Source organism: Pocillopora verrucosa, chromosome 4 (assembly GCF_036669915.1).
Source record: "Pocillopora verrucosa isolate sample1 chromosome 4, ASM3666991v2, whole genome shotgun sequence".
In the NCBI taxonomy this organism is placed as follows: Eukaryota; Metazoa; Cnidaria; class Anthozoa; order Scleractinia; family Pocilloporidae; genus Pocillopora; species Pocillopora verrucosa.
Genome location: NC_089315.1, coordinates 30,742,643 through 30,764,096, shown reverse-complemented (window position 1 = coordinate 30,764,096; position 21,454 = coordinate 30,742,643). Strand labels below are relative to the sequence as shown.

Here is a 21,454-nt window from a genome sequence, read left to right as displayed (position 1 = left end):
CATTGATTTAGGTTTATCTAAAAAGACGTCATCAAACTCAATGGTGTAGATCAATTTTATACCATACAAATTAAAATTTAATTGTAGATACCTTAGAACGACGCCAAAAATAGCTTCTCCAACGCAGGTTTAGTAAAGATGGCTCAGCGAGGGAACAAAATAAGAAAGCACAGCTTGGACAGGATATAGAGGATAAAAAGTTGTGAAGGTAGCGTGGGCGAGACGAGATGCCTCTTTGACGTCACCATCACGTCAAGAATAAGACCGTATCCATGGCAGGCTTTCTATCAGTTTCCAAGCAAACAAACTGAGGACGCAATTGTTCATTCAATACCCAGACGGCTGTTATGGTTCAGAATTCAGTGTCAAATGGAGCTGTGTTTGCAGAAATGTGGAAAATGACACACAGTTGAATTCGGGCTCTAGTTTACATTGGTTCTTTGAAATTAAAGGAGCGAATCCAAAATGAATGTATATTGACTCAGCAACTCTAAATTAAAGAAATTAAAGACACAAAAGGAAGCAAACGAAACCGTTTCATAAACCAAGTGCTAAAACCGGAACAAGAGCTATTATCAGCAACACAGACATGTACAAGGGGCGATGTGGGGGGGGGGGGGGGAAGAGGGGTTAAAGAAAATGGAAGGGGGGGTTGGGGTTGCCATTTCCTCCCCACCTGCAACACTGGGATTCAGGCTTGTTTTATTCTATTGAAACGAAACCTCGTTATTTTTACAGTTACAAATGAAGTACAGACCCTAGGCCAGTCGAGGCGAGTCGTGTGAAGAGAACAAAAGGAAATTCCGCGGAAACTTTGTTGATGCCTATTTTAGGGCAAGGCATGAAGAAAAAACGATGCTGCTTTTCTTACGTTTGATTTCAAACAAAGAGCACGTTTTAGCTAGTTATTTTTCGTCATCTTGCTTTGTGTGAGCTGTACCCTGGACTCGCCTCTTTAAGAAAACGCCCACAGAAAACGTGGAAACCCGGCATTTTGCAGGCGGTTAAAAGGATTAATGCAATGGATGACTAAAAATAATGGCTTTTAGACTTATTTGGATAAAATTCAATGTTTCTCCATGAAATCCATATTTTGCGCATGTTTTGATGCACTTAAAAGAACTATAACATCAACGAGTCAGCAATCATCGTAAAACTTCTCGACATTTTCCATGAGTGCGATAAGAGGTACAGCATTATACGGAAAATGTCCCCCGGATAACAGCCTCCTTACTGACATTCGCAGTCGAATCAGCATCGTCATAACTTTATCTAAAACCTTGCATGACTTGTCTGCAACACAAACAATATGACTCGCGTTTGCGACAGACGAGTCAAATGTTCCCACGCTGTTGTTATCAAAGGTCATCGAATGTAGTTCGCAGCTGTCGGAGCCCTCAAAAACACAGTCAGCCGTTGTCTCTGAATTTTCCCTTTGACTTTCGATTTCCATGTCGGATTCGTCGCTTGAATAGTACGACTCAAGAATGCTTTTCAAGCCACCAAGGTAATCACTGTCATTTCTTCCCAAGCGATGATCCGTAGAACGAATTTCTGAACTGTTCTTTGAAATTGTGTCAATGCGAATATGGTTGTAAGGTTGTTTGCCCTTTTGAGATGGAGGAAACGTTTTTAACATCTGCGCGCCAGAACCTTCCTGCGAAGACTCAACATCCTGTTCAAGCTTTCCGCATTCATTTTTTCTTCGCCTTTCACTACACGTTTCCAAATCGCCGTGTATCGCTTTGTCCTCTTCTTCATCGATTTGTCTGTAAGTCGCCAACGATTGGGTGAATTCTGTCCAATCACTGACAACAAAGCGTAAATATTTTGTCAGATACTCCAGAAATCGCGTCTCTGATGAAATAAGAAGATCGAGAAGTAACGAGGGATCAAACCCAACTGATTCGGTGAAAGCAGCAAACAACCAGTGCGGGTTCAGCTGTAGTAAAATTTTCATGGAAATTTCATCGCTTGAAAAATTCCTGAAAATAAATTTGGCAAAGAAAATGTTAGAAGAAAAATATACAACGTTTTACACAATTGGAAGTAAAAAGTAAATAGACTGGTGAAACAGAGGAAGAGAATAATGTTTTATTTCCACCCGTGGACTGTTGAAAAGAGAAAGTCACTTTAAATAACCCTTAAGGACACAAAATTCGAATGTGAAATCGATCTTCGCAGTAATGAACACTACTTAAACAGTAGTGAAAATAAGGCCTGAAAATATTCAGGCCTGCACGGGATTTGGACCCATGATCTCTGCGATACTGGTGCAGCGCTCTACCAACAGAGCTGGTCATTACGTTGGTTCGTAATAAACCTGTGAAGTGGTGAATCAATGACTGTGAATATGAAAATCATATTTAAGTGAGCTGCGCATTAAGAAATGTATATGAAATTGATCCTGTACAGGCCTAAATATTTTCAGGCCTTATTTTTCACTACTGTTTAAGTAGTAAAAAAAGCACAGCAGAGCATCATGCTTCATAAGATCACGCATGACCAGTCGACCTCATCGCCTGAAGAAGACTAGTAGTATGCAGTCGAAACGTCGCGATCTACATCACACGTGACTACATCTTGAGACAAATGAATAAGTTAGCTTTTATTGTTTAAGTAGTGTTCATTACTGCGAAGATCGCTTTCATATTCATTTCTTGATCTACAGGTCACATATATGATTTCCATGTATTCATAGTCATTAAAACAAAATTTGAAGTAAACGTGTACTTACTGCATAAATTTTATATAATTTATATGACACCAAGTACTTCTCTTGCAGTTTTACGTCATTGTTACCTTCGCTTCCCCTGCCGGATTTGTCGCTTGAACAATAAGGCTGTGAACAGTGCGGCTCTAATCAACACTTTTCAAGCTGCTAAGTTGATTGACACTGATTTTCTACAATATAACAACTGGAAGAGTGGGATGCAAAGCCTTAACGTTGCCCTTAAGGTAAGTTTCACTCCAAGGACTGTTGAATCTCCAACCCTCGTCCATACGCAAGGAAGTGAAAGTTGCCAACAACTGCAAACCACAGCTGACTTTAAAAGACATAACATCCTCCTAGGAACAAGGGCCCACTAAAAGACCGCCAGATATTTTCCCTTGCAATTTTGTAACAATACCCGAAGGGGTTTACTTATTAAATAAACATTTCAAACAAGATTTCAAAACTCTCACTTGTGAAGTTCTTGAAAAAGCAATAGGAGAGCTAACATCAACTCAAGAAGTTCATCATCCTGGTCAACAAACAATGCTATGAGACTGGTGGAGAGTTCTGTTTCAATGGAATTCTGTGCAGATGACTTGCTGTTGAAAGGATTACCACAAGCAAGAGAAAGAACATCCCTGCAACACAGGTTCACACAAGATAAAGACAGCTTCTGGAATAAAAATGAACCTGAAAAGACACATGAAATAGATAAATATTACCATCAATAGTCTTGCTTCTCTGAGCCTTAATCATCTCTACCCTCAACACCCTGACAACATTATGGATATTCCCTTGCTCCATAGGCAGTTCCTAAGGTGCTGAAATGGAGAATTTGTGTTGTTGGTGATCATTTCCTTTATTCTCATGACCTTAATGTGTGATTCAGGGATGATAATGTAGGGAGAAATTAGATTCTTGTCACTCTTAGAGGTCAAAGGGTTAAAAGTAATGCAGTTTGCCACTCAAACCTGTACATACCCTCCTGCTGAACAGCTGATTTTAGCACAATGAAAGCAGATTTGAAAACCATCAGTGAAGCTTTCCTCAGAGCTAGTAAGTCAGTCCTTTCTGTCTGCCCAGTAAGTCCTGGATGACTTTTTATTTCTGTTCCACTGAATCCCACAATTCCTGAGGGGTTCCTGGGTATTCTGGCGAGGAGACAACACTCAACAACACTCAGGAAAGAGACTGAAGGGCTCCTTAAGATTTTATGTAATTTACTGTCTTTATTTTCATGTGTAAACAATACTGAGCTTGGAATAAATAAGACATTGTACAAAATCTCCAAAATCTTTTTAAAAATCAGCGGTGGAAGTCTTGGGTGGTGAAGGTACTGGGTCAACATAGCTGTAACAATGCAAAACTGATTGACAGTATCATCTATTGTATCAGTACTTATCATTCTTGTTGCAAAGATACTACTGGAGTCCCATTCATACAGTTTGGCTGCTATGTGTCTGCTACCATTGGTTGACCCAAATTCTTGGGGTCCCAGGAAAGAATATTGTTCTCCAATGCAGCTTTTCAAATCAGTTACTTCCTTATTTAGACATGCTTCAAAGTTGAAATTCATGTATTTTGCAATTTCTGCCATAAAATGAAGGAAGGCAAGTAGGTTATTCTCTTTTGCCCCAAAAATGGCTTCTTTCTTCACATTTTCTTGTTCATGGATGGCATCTCCTAATTTCAGACTAGCCCAAAGTACAATGAAGTCTTCAGCTAGCCCTGTATGTTGACAGTTCTTCATAAAAGAATACATTCCATTGGGTCGCACAATTAAAGGAACATATAGAAAAAAAATATGTCTTAAATTAACATTCCCCAAAAGTACCTCTACTAATTCATTTCTTGAAAGACTAGTATCTGTTAAATTATTTTCAGGAGTAGTGCAGGAGCAGGTGTGACCGACTGTGCCTTCTATACGTTGCTGATAATTCCTAGGACTCTTTGGTGTCTCCCGTGCGTTTTTTAGAATATTTTGTAACATTTCCATGACATAAAGCTTTTTCCAAGGATGCTCAGTTTCTTTCCCGAAGTCAAAGAGTTTCAGAAACCACTCGCCTCTTATAGTTTGCTTAGAAACCACTTGAAAAACCAACACAATCGCTTTAGTTGCAGAGAACACAACATGTTGGTTGCTATCGCCCAGAAGTTTTAAGAGACAGTCTAGTAAGTCGTATTTGGAAACAAGATCATCTGTTATGACTTTCAAATATGGGCAATTAATAGTTTCAAACCTCTGATAAAGCTTCTGAACTACAGTTAGAGCCAGTAGTAAGTTATCCACCATTGCATGATTTATCGTGAAGATTTCAGAGATTTGTAGCCAGTTTACAAGTGACCTCCAAATTTCTTTCGCACACATCTCCTTGAAGCAATTGTAAGTGAAAGCTTTAAAATATAGCCCTTCTAGTTTATCCATAACCTTCAATTTACCTATAAGGAAATCATTTCAAGAGAAACAACAGCTCACGCACAACCGTCCACCATATTACTGTCACAATCATTTATCCTTACACGATGTAAACAGGGCAACCGCTCTTTCACTTTCTTGCTTTCTGGTCGACTGCTGGCTCATAAGAAAAAACACATGCGCAGTATATACTTCCTGTTACAGCACTTTAATATTTTGCGTACAAAATGTCCGGTCCGCGCAGACCACCTCCTCCCATACCAAAACCAGGTATGTGCTGAAATACACTGATTTTAGCTCATTTCGCGAATTATTCATGTTGCTTTTCTGTTTAATTTACAGGTCACGTTCAAGTCGTAAGAGCTTTGTACAATTACACAGCTCAACAGGTAAGGATCGTGTAAAAAAATTTCAATACTTGAAAGCTTTCGAAAGTTTGCCGTAAACAACCGCTTTGAATAATGTAGTTTTAGAAAATGATCGCGTAAATTAGTTGTTATTTTAATACTGTCTTGTGTTCTTTTGTAGCCAGATGAAATCAGCTTCGAAGAAGGAGATATTTTGTACATAATCGACAGGGTATGGACATAGTTCCCGGTATTCATATGTTTATTTAAAATGTATCGCCTGTTTTGTCTCATATCGTTGAAGAAGGGCGCACCCAAGATTTCCATTACCACCTAGCCTTGATTTTAGGGGTTTTATTTTATACTTCAGATTTTGAATCGGCTGGAAATCGAATCTATGCCTTCAGCTAGCTTTTATTAGCGTGGAATTGAGTAGAACTATGTTAACGACCTGTATCGTTTCTGAGCAGCTTAGTGGTGTACAGGAATGTACATTATTCCATTGACCGTGCAGATCTTAATATCACTTCAAGTGCAACAATTTCAAACAAAAACTGAACTTTCTAAGTTGCTAGATTTTGATGTTTTAAGATTTACCATGGAACCATATGCTTCAGCACAAGGTTCTGTGGAAGAGACTTTAGGAAGTTAATCCGCTACAGCCTTGTAGCAGTTGATCCTTTGCACCCAAAAATGGGTATCCATACTCCCCATACAGTCCTTTGAACATTTCCTGTGGTGCTGATATGGAGAACTTGTTTAACAACCAATGGCTTCTTCAGTTGGTGATCATTTCCTTTATTTTTGAGACCCTAATGCTTGATTCAGGGGGGAAATTGGAAAGAGATATTAGATGCTGGTCACTCTTAGGGGTAATGTCTGTTTTGTTACACTGAATTTAATTTTGGCATGAAATCTTGATTACATGTCTGTAACAAGATTATTCATGTTCAAAGATCTTATATATTCCCTTTGTCAACTCTTGATTCTGACACCTTCATCAAAATAGGGCACTGGTCCATGGTGGAAAGCAAAAGTTGGGGGCAAGACAGGATTGATACCATCTAATTATGGTGAGGGCTCATACTTTCAGTCAGATACATTATAAGAAGAATTAATCATGTTTACATTCTAATCATTAGAGTTACCTTTCAGAACTTTCTTATCAACTTTCAGTACAATGGGGTGTATTTTTTTATGTTGTATGATGTTAGGAGCCTGTTTGCATAAATTTATCCTTTTGGGATTATCATGTTTCAGTTGGTGAGCACACTGAATCAGTAGAAAATCCTCTACATGAAGCAGCAAAAAGAGGTAGTAATATCTGTGTATCCATAACTTGTATGTGCAGTGAATATTAAAGAATTTTAACTGTATTGCTCGATACACAAAAAGATTGACAAGTGCTTGTATGTATAACCATTCCTACTTGCCAATACATGTCTGAATTAAATTGATTTATAGTAGTTGTGAATTAAGAATGAATACAGATGAGGTTTTTAGATAATGAATCCATTTATTTCCAGCTATAAAGCCAACTAAATACTCCTTACTTCTATCTTCTCAGCCAGTAATTTTGTCTGATCCACATGAAGTGTGTTGTAGTTGAGTTCTAGTCAGGTTAGTCAGAAAGAAGAAGGAGTTAGACATTTTCAGTTGTTAGGATTGTATGTTTACTTCTTGTATATAATCAGCAGCGTGATAGTCAGAAGTGTTTTAGCATGCACTACACCATGCTGTTAAGCATCATGCATCAGCAGTTAGCTTCTTGCTAGGATTAAGTCTGATGCTTTCTTTCAATAGCAAATCATACATTAACCCTTTAGGTCATAACATCAGCATACATATTCTCCTTACTGTTCTCTATACATTTCCTATAGTGTTGACAAGGAGAATCTGTATAACAATCGAAAGCTTCTTAAGTGATCATTTCTGTTACTATTGTGTCCTTAATTTGTGATTCAGTGATGATATGTTAAGAAGAAATTAGATGTTTGTCATTTTTAGGGATCAAAAGATTAAGAAAGAATTCTAAATATCAAGATCTTATGAGTAACTATTTTATAAAATCAAGATGATAAAAAGCATCATTCTGTTCTGGTCACTGTTTAAAAGGCAAAGACGCTGGGGCTACTGAACATTTCAGTCTTATTCAATTATTTCTAGGCAACATCGGCTTTCTTCAGGAATGCCTTCAAAACAAAGTAAGATCATTGCATTTGTTTTTTCACTAGATTTACTTACAACCAGAACTGTTTAGAAAATGAGTTCTTAGAGGAGCTCATATTAAATAACAAAGCACTGACAAGGTTACAAAATAAGCCATCAACTCTCGCAATTGCTAACAATCTCTATGCAGAAAAATGTGCCAGCTATTCTGAATGCTTGAGGTAAGGTTTTCAGCATGGAGGTGTGACATTGTGCCTCTTGTCTTGTATCACAGTGTGGTTAAACTAGATATCCTTTTGAAAACCCTGCAAAGGAATAATTTTCTTATGGTGTCATTTTTTTTATTTATTTTTTTAATTAACTTTTGTTTGCTCTACAGGTATCAGTCAATGGCCTTGACAAGGCGGGATCCACCCCTCTTCACTGGGCAGCACAAGGAGGACACACAGGTATATATCTATCCTTTTCAATGTTATGGAAGTTCTATGGCTTGGAGGCAAACTCGTGATTTCGTCTCTCACTATGGTTTACAGTTACTTTAGGCAAAATTTAGCAAATTCCTTTAATCATGACTCAGACTGAAATAACACACTTCCTGTGAGGTTCAAAGCGTGATTGACAGTAACATAAACTGAATATTCAATGATACATTTCCAACTTCTTTGTCTGCATGTTGCTGATATGAACAGAATGGTTTTAATTTTACAGAGCATAGTGTGACAACTAATGGTTTTTACTTCATGACTGATTGGGACTCAGGTAGTAGTTTTTTGATGAATGTAATGTACTTTTATAATTCAAAACAGAATGTGTAAAGATATTACTTGCCCAGCCAAGAATTCAGATATCAGTTCAGGTATGTTCTTTCATTTGGCTTGTTAAATTAAGCTGACTTGATGCAACTTGCAAATTTGATTTCATTTTTATGGGAGTTATTAATTAAGGTGAACTTGATACTAATTTTCTTGCAGAACAAGCTGGGAGACACCCCTTTGCATTCAGCTTCATGGAAGGGTCATCCAGACATTGTGGAGTTACTGCTAGAGCGAGGTACTGAACATTGCAATCTTTAGTATAGGATAGGGAGTGATAAGGAAATTGAAAGGGTTAAACTCTGATTAACTGATACTTTTAATGAAAAAATAGGGGCAAGAACAGACATACAGAACAATGAAAAACAAACTCCTGCTGACCTAGCAAGAGATCCAGATGTTGGTAGACTGTTACGAGGGGCTGTTGGTAAGTAAGATTATTTTCTCTACTAATTGTGAGGTCAATGAAAAATTGCATATTTTTGGTTTTCTAAAAGAGTTTAAATTAATGTCCAATGAGTGCTACAGTTTAATTTAAGTTGGTGCATAACAGATGCTTCTTCATTTTGCTCTTGACTTGCATTTTATGATGATCAAACTAAACAATACCAATTAGAAAGTGTCCTTTATGTCTCAGAAGCCCCCAGTGCAGACGATTATGGTGAAGAAGAAGATTCTGATTGAGATAACTTGATAAAAGTTTGTTTTAATGCAACAAGAGGAGATAAAACTCATTAGCTAATAAATAATAATTATGTGAAAGGACATTTTCACATCAGCATTACACCAGCACAGTACAGTTGTTTCATGTCACTGTTTTCATTCTCAGCATGATGTATACTCATAGGAAATTTCTATATTTTTTTCATTAACATCCTTGTCAATCAGTGATGAGGAGGGTATACCTAATCTGTGGCAAAAGATACATTTTAACTTTTTTGTGTAAAGATAAGCCTGTCAAACACCTGGTACCTTGGTTTATGCAGTGAGTATGGTTGGAGGGATAGAAGGCAATTTATATTCTTCATCTTGCTGGCAGTTTGTGTACTGCATTATACATTTTAGAATACGTAAAAAACCTAGAATACATATTCATATGATGATAAAAATAATTACTTACAGTGTGGCCATTGTCACCAAGCTTTAATGCAGAAAAAAAGACTAGACTGATCTCAGGAATTTAGGAATGTTAATTCCTATTCATCTTTAATTGTTTGATTGCACCAGCCTGGTAAAAGAATTTGCTGATGGTGCAAGGAGAAATTATTATTTAGCTTTTGTGTAGAATAAAAGAAAGCTTACTCATGATAATCATAGGTAAAAGATGAATTAGAAGTTTAACCCTTTTACTCCTGTGAGTGACTAAGAAAAAAATCCTCCTTATTTTAGTATACAATAGTGTTCTCCTTTTCAGGCAGTAACCAGTAACATTTATGGCCTGTAGTACCTCTTATTACCATTTAAAATTCAACAGGTAAAAGGATTGCTTTACCGGCTTGAAAATTTATTTTACCTGTCATTCTTAAAATAGGGGAGAACACTGATACAATATTATGTAGGCAAGTGATGAGAATAAAGAAAAGTATCAGTTATGGGATTACTACTTGATCTGATACCAAATCCTCCAAACTAACATAATGAGAATCATTTGGCAGACAGTAAGGAGAATTGCTAAAGAGATCTTGGGAGCTAAAGGGTTAACAATAATTATCAGTAATTTTTCATTGATTGTTTAAGTACAGCATTTTGTAGGAGAGAGACAGATCTGTACAGGGAATGAATGGAAATTAACACTAAAGTTACAAAATTTTCTATAAGAAAAACAAAAATGAAAAAAAATTAATGAGCCAAGTATCCTTCCAGACAGAAGACACTAACAATGTTGTAATATTGTGTATAGAACTCTGTTCTTTACCACAAACTTGTTACAGAACTTTATTTTGGAAAAACTTTCAATAAAATAATTTTGCAGACAGCAATCCCTTAGTATTTATTTGACCTTACTTTTAACTGGTTACCTAAGTATCAAATTTAATGAGGACATTGTGTACACATGATTGTTTTCAGCTGTATCTCTCATTTTTGTTAGTAGAAAGAAAAACTAATAATTTTTTTCGTTTATTCTTAACCATCTTAAGACTGTGCTCAGGGAACCTACTGACAATGATTTTAACTTAATTTCTTGTGTCAATAAAAGACAGAAGTGAATACACTTGGGTTGTGTGTCATAGAACCTTTTGCTTCTAACTTGTATTTAACCTAATCTTAAAATTGTACAAGTTTTTGTTTGTATTTCTCAACAGTAAATGTCAAACTTTTTCCCTTAAAAAAAAGCAGAGGCTATGCAGAGATATGGGTTTTGCTTTTCAATTTGACTGACTCAGCAACGAGTTATTTAAGACAAAAGCTGGCGGTTCTAGGTATCGATAGTCTTTAAAGGGTGGATTATACTTGTGGAGGGCATTTATTGCACAAGCAAGAAGAAAATAAACTTCCCAGCAAAATGATCTGAATTTACCAATAAAATTAGTTTCATCATTCCTTATCAATGTTATTAAACATATGTTTTACTTCGCATTTGTACTTAGTTTTAAAAAAAAACAAGTGAATATCAATTTGCCCATTTTTAGTCAGACTACAGTTGAGTTAATTTATCCATCGATTCTTTAAGTCAGAACTTCTTTCGTTACACTGGCTTGAGAAACTAGAGTTGTCTTTGTCTGTTGAATGGGAGGTAAAAAGTGAGGTCTCTGCAGTTGACATCCAGATTGTTCGTAAATTTTCCCTCGGTGATCACCCACGTGCAAGTTGCTCCCGCCATGAGCTCTCAAAGTCTGTTTTCTCTCAAAGGACTTCAATCTTTGGTTTATTTCGACAGCCTCCCGAAGTAACTCATCAAGTTGCTCCTCCGAAAGTGCGTCTAAATTCTCCATTAGATTTTCGTAAGGTTTTTCGGCTAATCTAAGATTATTATCTCCCGCAGGGTTATGACAAATCTTTCACTCTGAACATCCGCAAAAGGGACACTTTACCTTGTTCTGCAAGCATAAACAAGTTCGTTCCTCCTGAAACAGTCATAAATTCCGGCAAGAAGTGTATGTTTATCTCCCAACCAAAGGCTACAGCAAATGTCTGCTCAATTGCCGTGAGTCCTTCGCAAACACAAATAACAATGTTTACAATAACTTTTTCAACTCACGCCAGCTGTGAAGATCTCTTGTTCTCGGGTGCCTTGGTTACATCTCATTTTCAGCTTGGTTGAAATAGCCAATCAGAGTACTGGATATTTGCTCCTTTGGGAGTTTTCCAAATATGGACTGCAAGGACAAGGCAACGTAGAGATATGAATACTGCGCGCCAAAGAGCGAAAGTTATTAATCTTCAAGGAGACTCATATGATCAACTCATGCGGCCGATTTCAGTGTAGGGCACCCGAATTTCATATCCATAAACAAGGAGAATAGAAACTTTCTCTCCTCTCAGAGACTGGCTCTTTACTGTTAAAAAGTGTCAAAACTTGTGAATACTTCCGACCGTTCGAATATACGTCATGGCGGAAGTGGGCATGTTTACAACTACGAATAAAGTAACGCAGAATACAACTCAGATCCACGAGCAGGACGTCGAATTTCGTACTGGAAATGATCCTTGCAAGCACATTTCAGTGACTGTTGAGAATAACGATGTTTTGGGTGAAAAACGTGATGTAAATTTCAACAACAAGACGGCATGTCCCAGAGGACCAGATCAGGGAAATGGAGAATATACTAACTCATGTGCGAATGAACCATTTCAGAGTGAAAATCTCCGGTGTGACACTCAAATTTCGTTAAATACCTCAAGTCTCACTCCAGTTTATCACTGTTCTGGTAGATCAGGATTTGCGGAACAGATGGAAACAGCACCAGCTTTTACTTTACCAGATACATCAACTGCAGATCCACATGGTACAGGTTTAATCACGAACACCTCAACGGTGGCCAACAATGACACAAAACCTCTTTATTTCACAAGATCAACAACAATCTCTACACCAGCTGAAAAAGATACCTCGCCCACTACTAACGTTTTGCCCACTATTCCCGAACCAGTAGTTTTAGGGTTGATGCCTACCACTGCATCTTCAGCCCAGATGTTGATTCAAGAGCGTGACTGTGCTGGTACAAATTCATCACCACCTCAAACTGTAATTCCTCAAAGTTTAACCCAAACGCTTATTTCTTTTCCAGAAGGTGTTTCAACTACTGCTGTAACACCAGAGAATCCCAATGCTGTTGCAGAAAATCCAAATTTAATAGCTCAGTCTACCTCAATATCAGCGACAGTCTTAACTGGGTCAAGCGTTTCATCTCTGGTAAATTCAAGTAGTTCTGTGGTGTTCACTACGACCTCAGAAGTGTCAAAAAATTTCGCTCCCGGAGTTCCAGTCCCGGATGATGGAACAGCCACTATAAACACCATCCAAACAGCTGCAAATTCTTGTGTTGAAAACAATGATTCAGCATCTGTTTGTAACAGTTCAAGTAGTCTTCTTGATATTCCAACCATTTTTTCAAACTTTACACCGTGCATCAAATGTAATTCTATTCTTGTCTGTTCCTGCCCTGGACCATCCGGTGTTGAAGGGGATAATGGCAGTGTTCTTCCAACATGTCAAGCTTCCTGTCAAGGTCATTGTACTTGTGAAGGGATGGAAGTGGATAAAAAAGAAGATTTGAAACCATTTGAACAAGATGTGAAACCTCAAGAATTTCCCACTCCAATTGTGGTAAGATTTGAAAGAAGGAGACAAATCATTTCTGTTGTTGTGTTTTTGTGATCTTGTGGACAGTGTTACACTAGTATTGCTTTGTAATAATACTGTTTCCTTGATCCTGCCTTGCTCAAGCACACAGTTTTATAATGAGAGTTTTTTCCTTAATTTCCTTGTCGCCATGACTTAACATGTAAAACTGATTTCATACTTAAGACTCTTATTCTTATTAATTTTACATCAATCTCCAAATACAGCTTAAGAAACAAGGTTTTATTTTATCCTCAGCCATTGGATCGCTTGGATCAGCTCTTTGATGGTTTGATTGAATATGACAAGATTATCAAAGCTGAACAGCCAGAGGTAAAAATATGTACAGTATTGTAAGTGTATTTTGGTCTCATGTCTTGGGTCATCTGTATTATTTTTCTTGAGCAAGATGCTCACAGTACCTCAATCCCCAGAGCTTTAAATAAGTATCAGTTAAATGTTAGGGATCTGACAAAATCCTGGTGGACAGAGGGTGGAGTGTAACCTTTGACAGGGAGAAGAAAAAGGGGAAGAAATTCTCAGAAATCTTATGTTACCAAAACTAAGATAAGCTGAGGGGCTGTTTTAAACAGGCTCACAAATTGACCTCTCCTTCACCCAAACTATGTTTATTTAATTAATTACATGTGCTTCAAATCCTGTTATCATTCATCACTCAGTAGTTCTGTGGAGTTGTAGTAACTGCACTAAATTGCTGACTTTATGCTTCTTCTTAACAAAATACAGTCTTTATTTTACTAAAAGGCAATTACCACAAGACTCTTCCCATACCAGCTGCAAGCTCTAAACTGGATGATAACAAGAGAAAACAACACTGATCTAGCACCATTCTGGAACAAAGTTAACAACAGCACATGGTTTAACAAGGGAACCAACAAGTCCACTGACAGAAAGCCACATTCTCCCAAGGGTGGCATATTGGCAGATGATATGGGTCTGGGTAAAACTCTTGTTGTTATCAGCCTGATTATGGCTAATCATCTTAATGGCAAGCCAATGTTTGCAAGGTCATCTAACAAGGTTTGTTTCTTTGTGGCTTCACCCTTTGACTCCCAAGAGTGATAAGCATTTAATTCTCCAAACAGTATCACCCCTTAATCAAACATGAAGGTTGTAAGAATAAAGGCAATGATCGCAAACTCAAGAAGCTCTTGATTGTTAATTCTCCTGGTAAGTACCATTGGAAATGTATAGAGAGCAGTATGGAGAATATGTATACTGGTGTTAGGGTGAGAATGGTAATTATGATTCAGCAAATTTTATAGCATTTCAGAATGTGAATGTTTTGGTTGCCATTTTGACTGAGAAAAATTTTGGCTTTTAATTTTGGGCATAAGTGACCAATTTGATGGTATGTTTTTGATGCTCATGTAGTATGTAGTGTATTGATTATACATGTACCTATCGTAATCATTGACAACAACCTTAGTATGGGTTCTAAGGTGAGTACTTTGTACTTAATTCAGTAAATGTATTACTGGCAGTAATCCCACTGTACTGGAAATACCTGCATGCTGTAAAATTACTATAAGTCAGTAAACTCTTATACTTGTATATGTGTAATGTGTTTATCAATAAAGTTCAGTGAGCCTTTGGCAATGAAGTAGGAATAGCCTCTCTATGTCTGAATGACGACACTACATAGCAAGTTGTGATTTTTAATATTTGTGTCATAGCGGAAGGCATCAAGTTCAGGCCAAGATGGAGAATGTAAACATGAACCAGAAGAGAGGATGCCACACAGGGAAAGAATTGATGAAGATGATCCTATGGATATGAAAGGGGAAGTTAAAAAAATAAGCATAAAGAAGCGGAAGAATGTTACAACTAAAAAGAAGAGGTGAGTGTATTTTTGAGTTTATTTAATTCAGTTAACATCTTTAAGATGTTTTCTAAATTAACATGCTCATGCTTCATGACATTTCAGGTTGGCTGACAGTAAGATGTTAAAAGAGCCTGGCTTTAAATTCAGGCAAATGTATCTTTCCAAGTTGTCCAGGTATTTTTGTGCAGACATTCTTTTTGTTTGATGATTTTTTTCCCAGACATGTGAGCCCATTTTTACTACCTTTGGAAATAGTATGTGTGGTATTTTAGTTACAGTGGTATATCAGGTAATGTCAATCACTGGAAACACCTTTTGGATTCCCAACTTTTGACTTTCAATGTGACACTTTGCCATTTTGCATCATGACATTTGACAAATGATTTTAAAATTTGACCCAAATATGGGACAGAAAAAGATATCTTGAGGTTCAAGGCAATTAAAATCTGAGATTTTGGAATTTCATGGTCAGAAACCTTACAAACTATAGAGCTATGAAGAATTTGTCATTGAGCTAGCTAGGTAATAAACATTTGTAATCTTTTAAAACTGTCTCTTGTTATTAATTATGCCCACAGCAATTCACCAAAGAAGGAAAAACACAAAGTAACAAAGGAACTGATGCAACCAGTCAGCATTGACAGTGATTTTAACACTGATGTGGCAGCTGAGTCATGGCGTTCTACAGGCAGTGGCAGTATTTGTGGAAGTGGCAGTGGCAGTGGCAAACCCCTACCAGATGATGAGCACAGTGCCACGCTTATAGTGTGTCCATTATCTGTGCTCAGTAACTGGACAGTGAGTACTTAAACACCCTTTCATCTCTTCTTAGCACAACTTATTGTACAACCTTGGAGCTTGAAACGAAGAATGTAATCATTTCCCTCTTAGTCTTTCCTATATTTCTTAACCTCCTCTTCCCAATTTACATCCTTTTCTTACCCCTCCTAAAATTTTTAGGTTTCCTAGTTATTCTCTTGATATACTGTTAATTATTGTTATGAATCACCTCTATTAAATAACACAGGCATTCACTTTGTAGCATTTTACCAATTGAATCAGTGAGTCATGCCAAGGGGATCCTAAGATATAATTTTTTCAGTTCTTGCTGTGACATTACAAAAGATGATAAACATCTCAAAACAATTTCACAGTGGCCTCTCCAGCATGTAATTGAAAACAAGACTTTTCCTTTTCCTTCCTAATTTTTTTCGGATATGTAGGATCAGATATGCAGCCACATCCATACAGATGTCAGTTTGCAAGTGTACATGTATTATGGTGCAGAGCGTTTGAGAGATGTGAATTTCCTCAGACAGCAAGACATTGTGTTAACAACTTATCCAACACTGACAAATGATTACAGGCGGGTAAGAAGTACATATGTGGTCAAATATATTTCCTTATACTGGGTTGTTCTAGAAACTGGCCCAAAAGGGCCATGTGGGCCCATTTCCTTGATTTTAAAGGGACCCAAGATAGGGGTACCCATAAAGGTCTTTGAACCTATTTGTATTAGTGTAAACACTGAGAAAACAAAGAAATTGAGACTGTAAGGGCTGATTAATTAAACAAAGTTTAGCTGTTGTTCAACAAAACCATGCTCTAAACTGTCTTCAAATTAGCTGAACCTTAAACCTGAAAATTTTTGTTTGTTAATGGTGTCAACAGGGCCGAAAGCTAACATTGGAAATAACTTTTATTTCATTAAATCAACCCTCTCAAAGAGAATACCTGACGCCCACTGCTTGCATAAAACCACAGTTTGGGTTAGATCTCAAGTAAATCACCAGCTCTAAGAGACTGTAAAGTATGAAGGGAGTTTTACAAAGTCACTGTCATATCAATGTTTTTGTTCATTATGTTTGCCTGTATGTATCTAGAGAAAAATTCATGGGCACAATTTTTTGTGCCCTATTTGATGCAAGATGCAAATTCTATGCACCTTTTTTTTTTTACTTTCAGAAATCCCTCAAAGCTGGGCTGTAAAATGAACCCTGCTTATATTATGTGACAATTTTCCAGTCATTATATATCAAAAGTGGAAGAATAATTATCTAAGACATGTATTCATCAACATGTGTTACAGTGTTACAGTTTTAATATACCATGTTGAGCTACACATGCACAGATAAACAACGCACCCATGGCATGTGTAGTGCATTTGTTTTCTAAGGGATTACGTCCAAGAGCTTATCAGTGTGTTTTTGTTTTCACACCAATTTTTTATATAATTGTGAGACAGAGCCTTTGAAAGACACAGATTTGAAACAAATTGCAATTCAATATTTTTATTTGCCATTCAGCTTGACTCTCCACTTCATAGGATCAAGTGGCTTCGTGTCATTTTAGATGAAGGTCACACCATACGGAATCCTCAGACTTCTTTGACCAAAGCAATGATTGACTTGGTGGCAAAGCGCCGATGGGTTCTCACAGGAACCCCAATACAGAACAGGTTGGATGACCTGTGGTCTGTGGTCAAATTTTTGCGTCTGGAGCCATTTGATGATAAAAAATGGTGGAATGCTGCCTTGGCATCCAGCGTGAGGAGAGGAGATGAACAGGCAGTCAAGTAAGCTGTGTAATATTTGGTGTGAAAGTGTTATTTCTTTGAATTATTTCATGCCTTGTATATGCTTGTCAAGTTTCTGAGGTTTATTCGGAAATTAACAGATGTTGCTGAGTGTAATTGTCATTTACTTAAGATTTGCTTTTTCTATAAGAGCACACTTCTTATCTCTTGACCCGCCATATTGTGCTTCCAGTCGCTTACAGAAACTCCTCAAGCACATCTCAATCAGAAGGCTGAAAACAGATCAGGATGATGGAAGACCACTGGTTAAATTGCCTCCCCGAACTGTGGTCATTCAAGAAGTGGAACTGTCGGAAGAAGAACGAACATTATATGACTCCATGCAGAAACACGGACAACTGATCATCACAGGGTGAGACTTTTTGAGGCACTGTCTGTTCCGTTATCTATCTGGTTTGGGTTCATACAGAGTCTAAAACTCCTGGCAAAGCTTAGAGTCAGATAACAGGGTAATTTGGTATTATCAAGTGAGTTGATAAAGCTAATTATTGGCCACCATGAAGAGTTTGAAAGCTGACTTCTCGAGCGTCAGCCTTCGTGCGAATTACCAAGGGCTGACGCTCGAAATGTCAGCTTTGAAACTCTTCACGGTGGCAAATTTACGCCAACAACTCGGTTGATAAAGCCAAATTATCCTGTTATACTCTCCCACCGACGCAGCACCACAGTTTCTTTAGAAACTTAGCCCCTTTATTCCTTTAGCTTTGCCGGATAGCCTCCTTCAAAGCCGTTCTTTGATCTAGCCGTGTAACGGCTCCAGCGGAAGAAGCTGCTAGTACGGGTGGGGGAGGGGTGGGGGAGCGTCTTACCTGACTAGATCATTGAACGGCTGAGAATAAGACTAAAAGTTGGATACTTGCAAACTACTTTTCGTAGCTGGAAAAAGTTTGGGAAAAAATGCAACGAGTTTTTCCACTATTTGTTGACAATCGCTTGATTTTCGGGGGAATGTTTGTTAGCCCTGAAATTACGACTGTTTCTATCTCCAGAGAACTTGATCCGAAACTTTTATTCCGTAACAGATATATTCAGAATGGAACAGTCCTCGCCAAGTATGCGCACTGCTTTGCAATTCTCATGCGTCTTCGCCAACTTTGTTTGCATCCAAAACTCTGTGAGGAGGAATGTCAGTCGTTGCAGCGTGCTCAGGATTTATTGCAAGGTATCTATAATTGATCTTATATGTGGAATGATATTTTTTGAAAACATGATATCTGCTTTGTATGGTGAAGCTACCTTAGGGGGTGTTAAGAAATATTTTTTAACATTTGTCACGTTGCTATAAAAAAGAAAACAAATTCTCAAATCAGTTTTCAAACCGAGCCAGTTACCATTTGCGGTCGGGTGGGAATCGGTTGCTCTTAAAACTGTGCCACCGAAAATCGGTATCTAGCTTGGCCGGATAAGCTTCATATGTGAGAAGCGTCCTGCATGCTGGTAAGATCATAAACGATGAAAGCGTCCGGTGTGGTAAGAGAGAGAGAAATTACAGATTTTTGGATCTTCAATTAAAAGATATCGAACATTTGGCGCGGGTGTGGGTTATTTTCACTTGTCGCGATGTTCATATTGCAATGACCAGGTCAGATGTACTGTATATCTAATCTTTTCTTTATTACAAATGGTCGCTTTTTTTAATTCCAGGGCTTGAAGACTCTGATGATGATGACCTCGATATGGACTATAATAACCAACGACTTATCAAAGATCTACTCGCGACTCTGTATTCGGGAAGTGACGAGGAATGTTCGGTATGCCTCGACTCCCTGGTCGAACCAGTCATCACTCGTTGTGCGCATGCCTTCTGCCAGCAGTGCATCATGGATGTGATAACATCAGAGAATCTTGCTCCGCACTGCCCTCTGTGTCGTGCGCCCCTTAATGAAAACGAACTGATTAAAGTTCCCGAGAAGAAGAAACAAAAATCACCGCCTGCAGAGAAAACTAGCGAGGAATCGGAAGGAAAAGAGAAAAGTTCTAAGGTCTGAAAGTGTTCTTATAGGCAGTGTTTCGTTGCGTAGCTGTGAAAACCAAACTGACTAAAGCGCGGGAAAACGCTAGCGACCAAGCCGCCATTGGTCTTATTTTTCCATGTGATTGGTCAAGAGGGTAGTTTGAGTTTTCTAGTTCAATCACAGAGCGAAGCAAATTTATAATTTTTAGAATTTTTTGTTCGATACTCATATGGAAGTCGCCTGATTTTATTGATTTTGTCACCTACAAGATTTCATCGAGATCTCTGTGTTTTTAGTTGAATGCCTTGATGGGAGCGTTATGTGCCATCCAAGATAAGGATCCCTCTACAAAAAGCCTTGTAGTTTCTCAGTTCACGTCATTTTTGGATCTCATCGAAGAGGCGCTTCACAAAGAAGGCTTCACTTTTGTCAGGTTGGACGGGAGGATGATGCAAGAGGCCCGGGCCCGAGCTATAGAGAGCTTTGCCGACACTAGTTCCAGTTCACCAACAGTGTTTCTGTTGTCACTGACAGCTGGTGGCGTGGGACTGAATCTGACAGCTGCCACACGAGTTTTTCTCATGGATCCGGTATGTTCCAACACTTTCCGTTGTAAACATTGCATGAATAGCATCAGGTCTACCTAGTATTCATTTGAAGAAGGTCTGGACTCCGTAAACTCCTCGCATATTTATAGGTAAACGATGTTGCGACAGACTTGTAACGAGACATACTTATACTTTTCTGTGGTGAATTGATGTTTTAGGCTTGGAATCCAGCCATTGAAGAGCAGTGTTTTGATCGTAGCCACCGACTGGGTCAAACGAAAGAAGTTATTATTACTAAGGTTGGTGTTGAAGATAGTTCTGAATCTTAACCGGGCGGCGTTGCTTGTGCAGTGTCGTTGACTGTGAGCTTATCTTTCAGTACATTGTGATGAATTCCGTGGAAGAACGCATGCTTACATTGCAAGAACAGAAGAGAACGCTGATGAGCCAGGCCTTCGGTGTACAGAGGCAGAGCCAGGAAGAGAGGAGGCGGGCTCGAGTCCGAGATATCAAGCATCTGATTGGTCTATGATGAAGGAAATATGGACATTTAACGACTTTTGGATTTGCCAAAAATGGCTGAATCGTATACAGCATTTGACTTTGACTCGTCTCTCATTGTTAGATTCTCGTTCATGTTAAAGAAGAATTTAAAAACTCTCCAAAGAGAAAACGCTTGTTTAAAAAGCAAGTGAAAAAAAAGGTGCAACTGTTTTGAAGTCAAGATGAACTGAAAATGTTCCGTTTAGTGACGTTTGATCCACCAATAACACGACTCGCCAAATTCCCTTTCACTTAGAGCTTTAAATACAGAGCCCCTTAGAATTAAAAAAATGCCCTCTAAAGTGAGAGAAAACTTGATGATAGCGTCGAATAACAATGCTTGTGATGTTTCCGTGAAATAAGTAAAGGATTACGGTTTGTAGCACTGTAGAAGACAATTGCTTGTTTCTAGAGGTGACTTGTTTTCCTGTTTATCAATTTCTCTGATGTCTTTTTTAATAAGGTTCTTTAAAATTGAACTAGAAGGTTTGTATTTTAAAAGATAGATATCCATTAGAAATTAATTCAGACATGCTAAACAACTCGGAATGTTATACACGTATTTTAATTGAAGATGTATATTTATGTGGTGATAGTAACACCTGCTGGTGATGAAGTCACCCGAGGTTGCTAAATAGTATTAAACGACTTTTGAATTTTTTGCTCTGGCTATTTGTTTAAAGTATTCACTGGGAGGGAGATATCACGCGATGACACTTTAAC

The 21,454-nt window shown here is 37.9% G+C and overlaps 3 protein-coding genes across 3 annotated transcripts; 2 read left to right on the top strand and 1 right to left on the bottom strand.

Moving 5' to 3' along the window:
* Positions 1 to 1,874: 1,874 nt before the first annotated feature.
* LOC131790321 (uncharacterized) lies at positions 1,875 to 5,208 on the bottom strand. Its single transcript, XM_066165506.1, has 4 exons — positions 3,698 to 5,208; positions 3,187 to 3,406; positions 2,738 to 2,842; positions 1,875 to 1,985 (listed from the first exon to the last, which is right to left on the bottom strand). Exons 1-3 carry the CDS (start codon positions 5,139 to 5,141, stop codon positions 2,788 to 2,790), a joined length of 1,719 nt encoding a protein of 572 aa, XP_066021603.1. The 5' UTR covers positions 5,142 to 5,208; the 3' UTR covers positions 1,875 to 1,985; positions 2,738 to 2,787.
* A 110-nt stretch (positions 5,209 to 5,318) lies between these two features.
* On the top strand, positions 5,319 to 10,672 carry LOC131790324 (osteoclast-stimulating factor 1-like). The gene is made up of 11 exons (XM_059107522.2): positions 5,319 to 5,402; positions 5,475 to 5,521; positions 5,661 to 5,711; positions 6,489 to 6,552; positions 6,740 to 6,793; positions 7,646 to 7,683; positions 8,028 to 8,097; positions 8,455 to 8,504; positions 8,620 to 8,698; positions 8,795 to 8,887; positions 9,098 to 10,672. The coding sequence occupies exons 1-11, from the start codon at positions 5,360 to 5,362 to the stop codon at positions 9,142 to 9,144; spliced, it is 636 nt and encodes a 211-aa protein (XP_058963505.1). The 5' UTR covers positions 5,319 to 5,359; the 3' UTR covers positions 9,145 to 10,672.
* Positions 10,673 to 11,805: 1,133 nt separating this feature from the next.
* On the top strand, positions 11,806 to 21,393 carry LOC131790325 (helicase-like transcription factor). Its single transcript, XM_066165505.1, has 14 exons — positions 11,806 to 13,228; positions 13,502 to 13,576; positions 14,009 to 14,284; positions 14,941 to 15,104; positions 15,192 to 15,263; positions 15,668 to 15,887; positions 16,313 to 16,459; positions 17,396 to 17,664; positions 17,858 to 18,037; positions 18,708 to 18,847; positions 19,330 to 19,667; positions 19,937 to 20,230; positions 20,407 to 20,487; positions 20,568 to 21,393. The coding sequence occupies exons 1-14, from the start codon at positions 12,011 to 12,013 to the stop codon at positions 20,718 to 20,720; spliced, it is 3,627 nt and encodes a 1,208-aa protein (XP_066021602.1). The 5' UTR covers positions 11,806 to 12,010; the 3' UTR covers positions 20,721 to 21,393.
* Positions 21,394 to 21,454: the final 61 nt, after the last annotated feature.

Excerpts from the sequence above, each read along its gene's own strand:
- LOC131790321 (XM_066165506.1), bottom strand. The coding sequence starts at position 5,141 with ATGGATAAACTAGAAGGGCTATATTTTAAAGCTTTCACTTACAATTGC. Across the intron at positions 3,407-3,697 it reads ATCAGCTGTTCAGCAGGAGG|GTTCATTTTTATTCCAGAAG; the intron begins GTATGTACAGGT and ends GTGTCTTTTCAG. Across the intron at positions 2,843-3,186 it reads CTTTTTCAAGAACTTCACAA|CCTTATTGTTCAAGCGACAA; the intron begins GTGAGAGTTTTG and ends CACTGTTCACAG.
- LOC131790324 (XM_059107522.2), top strand. The coding sequence starts at position 5,360 with ATGTCCGGTCCGCGCAGACCACCTCCTCCCATACCAAAACCAG. Across the intron at positions 8,699-8,794 it reads GGAGTTACTGCTAGAGCGAG|GGGCAAGAACAGACATACAG; the intron begins GTACTGAACATT and ends ATGAAAAAATAG. Across the intron at positions 8,888-9,097 it reads ACTGTTACGAGGGGCTGTTG|AAGCCCCCAGTGCAGACGAT; the intron begins GTAAGTAAGATT and ends TTTATGTCTCAG.
- LOC131790325 (XM_066165505.1), top strand. The coding sequence starts at position 12,011 with ATGGCGGAAGTGGGCATGTTTACAACTACGAATAAAGTAACGCAGAAT. Across the intron at positions 15,105-15,191 it reads GTTACAACTAAAAAGAAGAG|GTTGGCTGACAGTAAGATGT; the intron begins GTGAGTGTATTT and ends ATGACATTTCAG. Across the intron at positions 15,888-16,312 it reads CTGTGCTCAGTAACTGGACA|GATCAGATATGCAGCCACAT; the intron begins GTGAGTACTTAA and ends TCGGATATGTAG.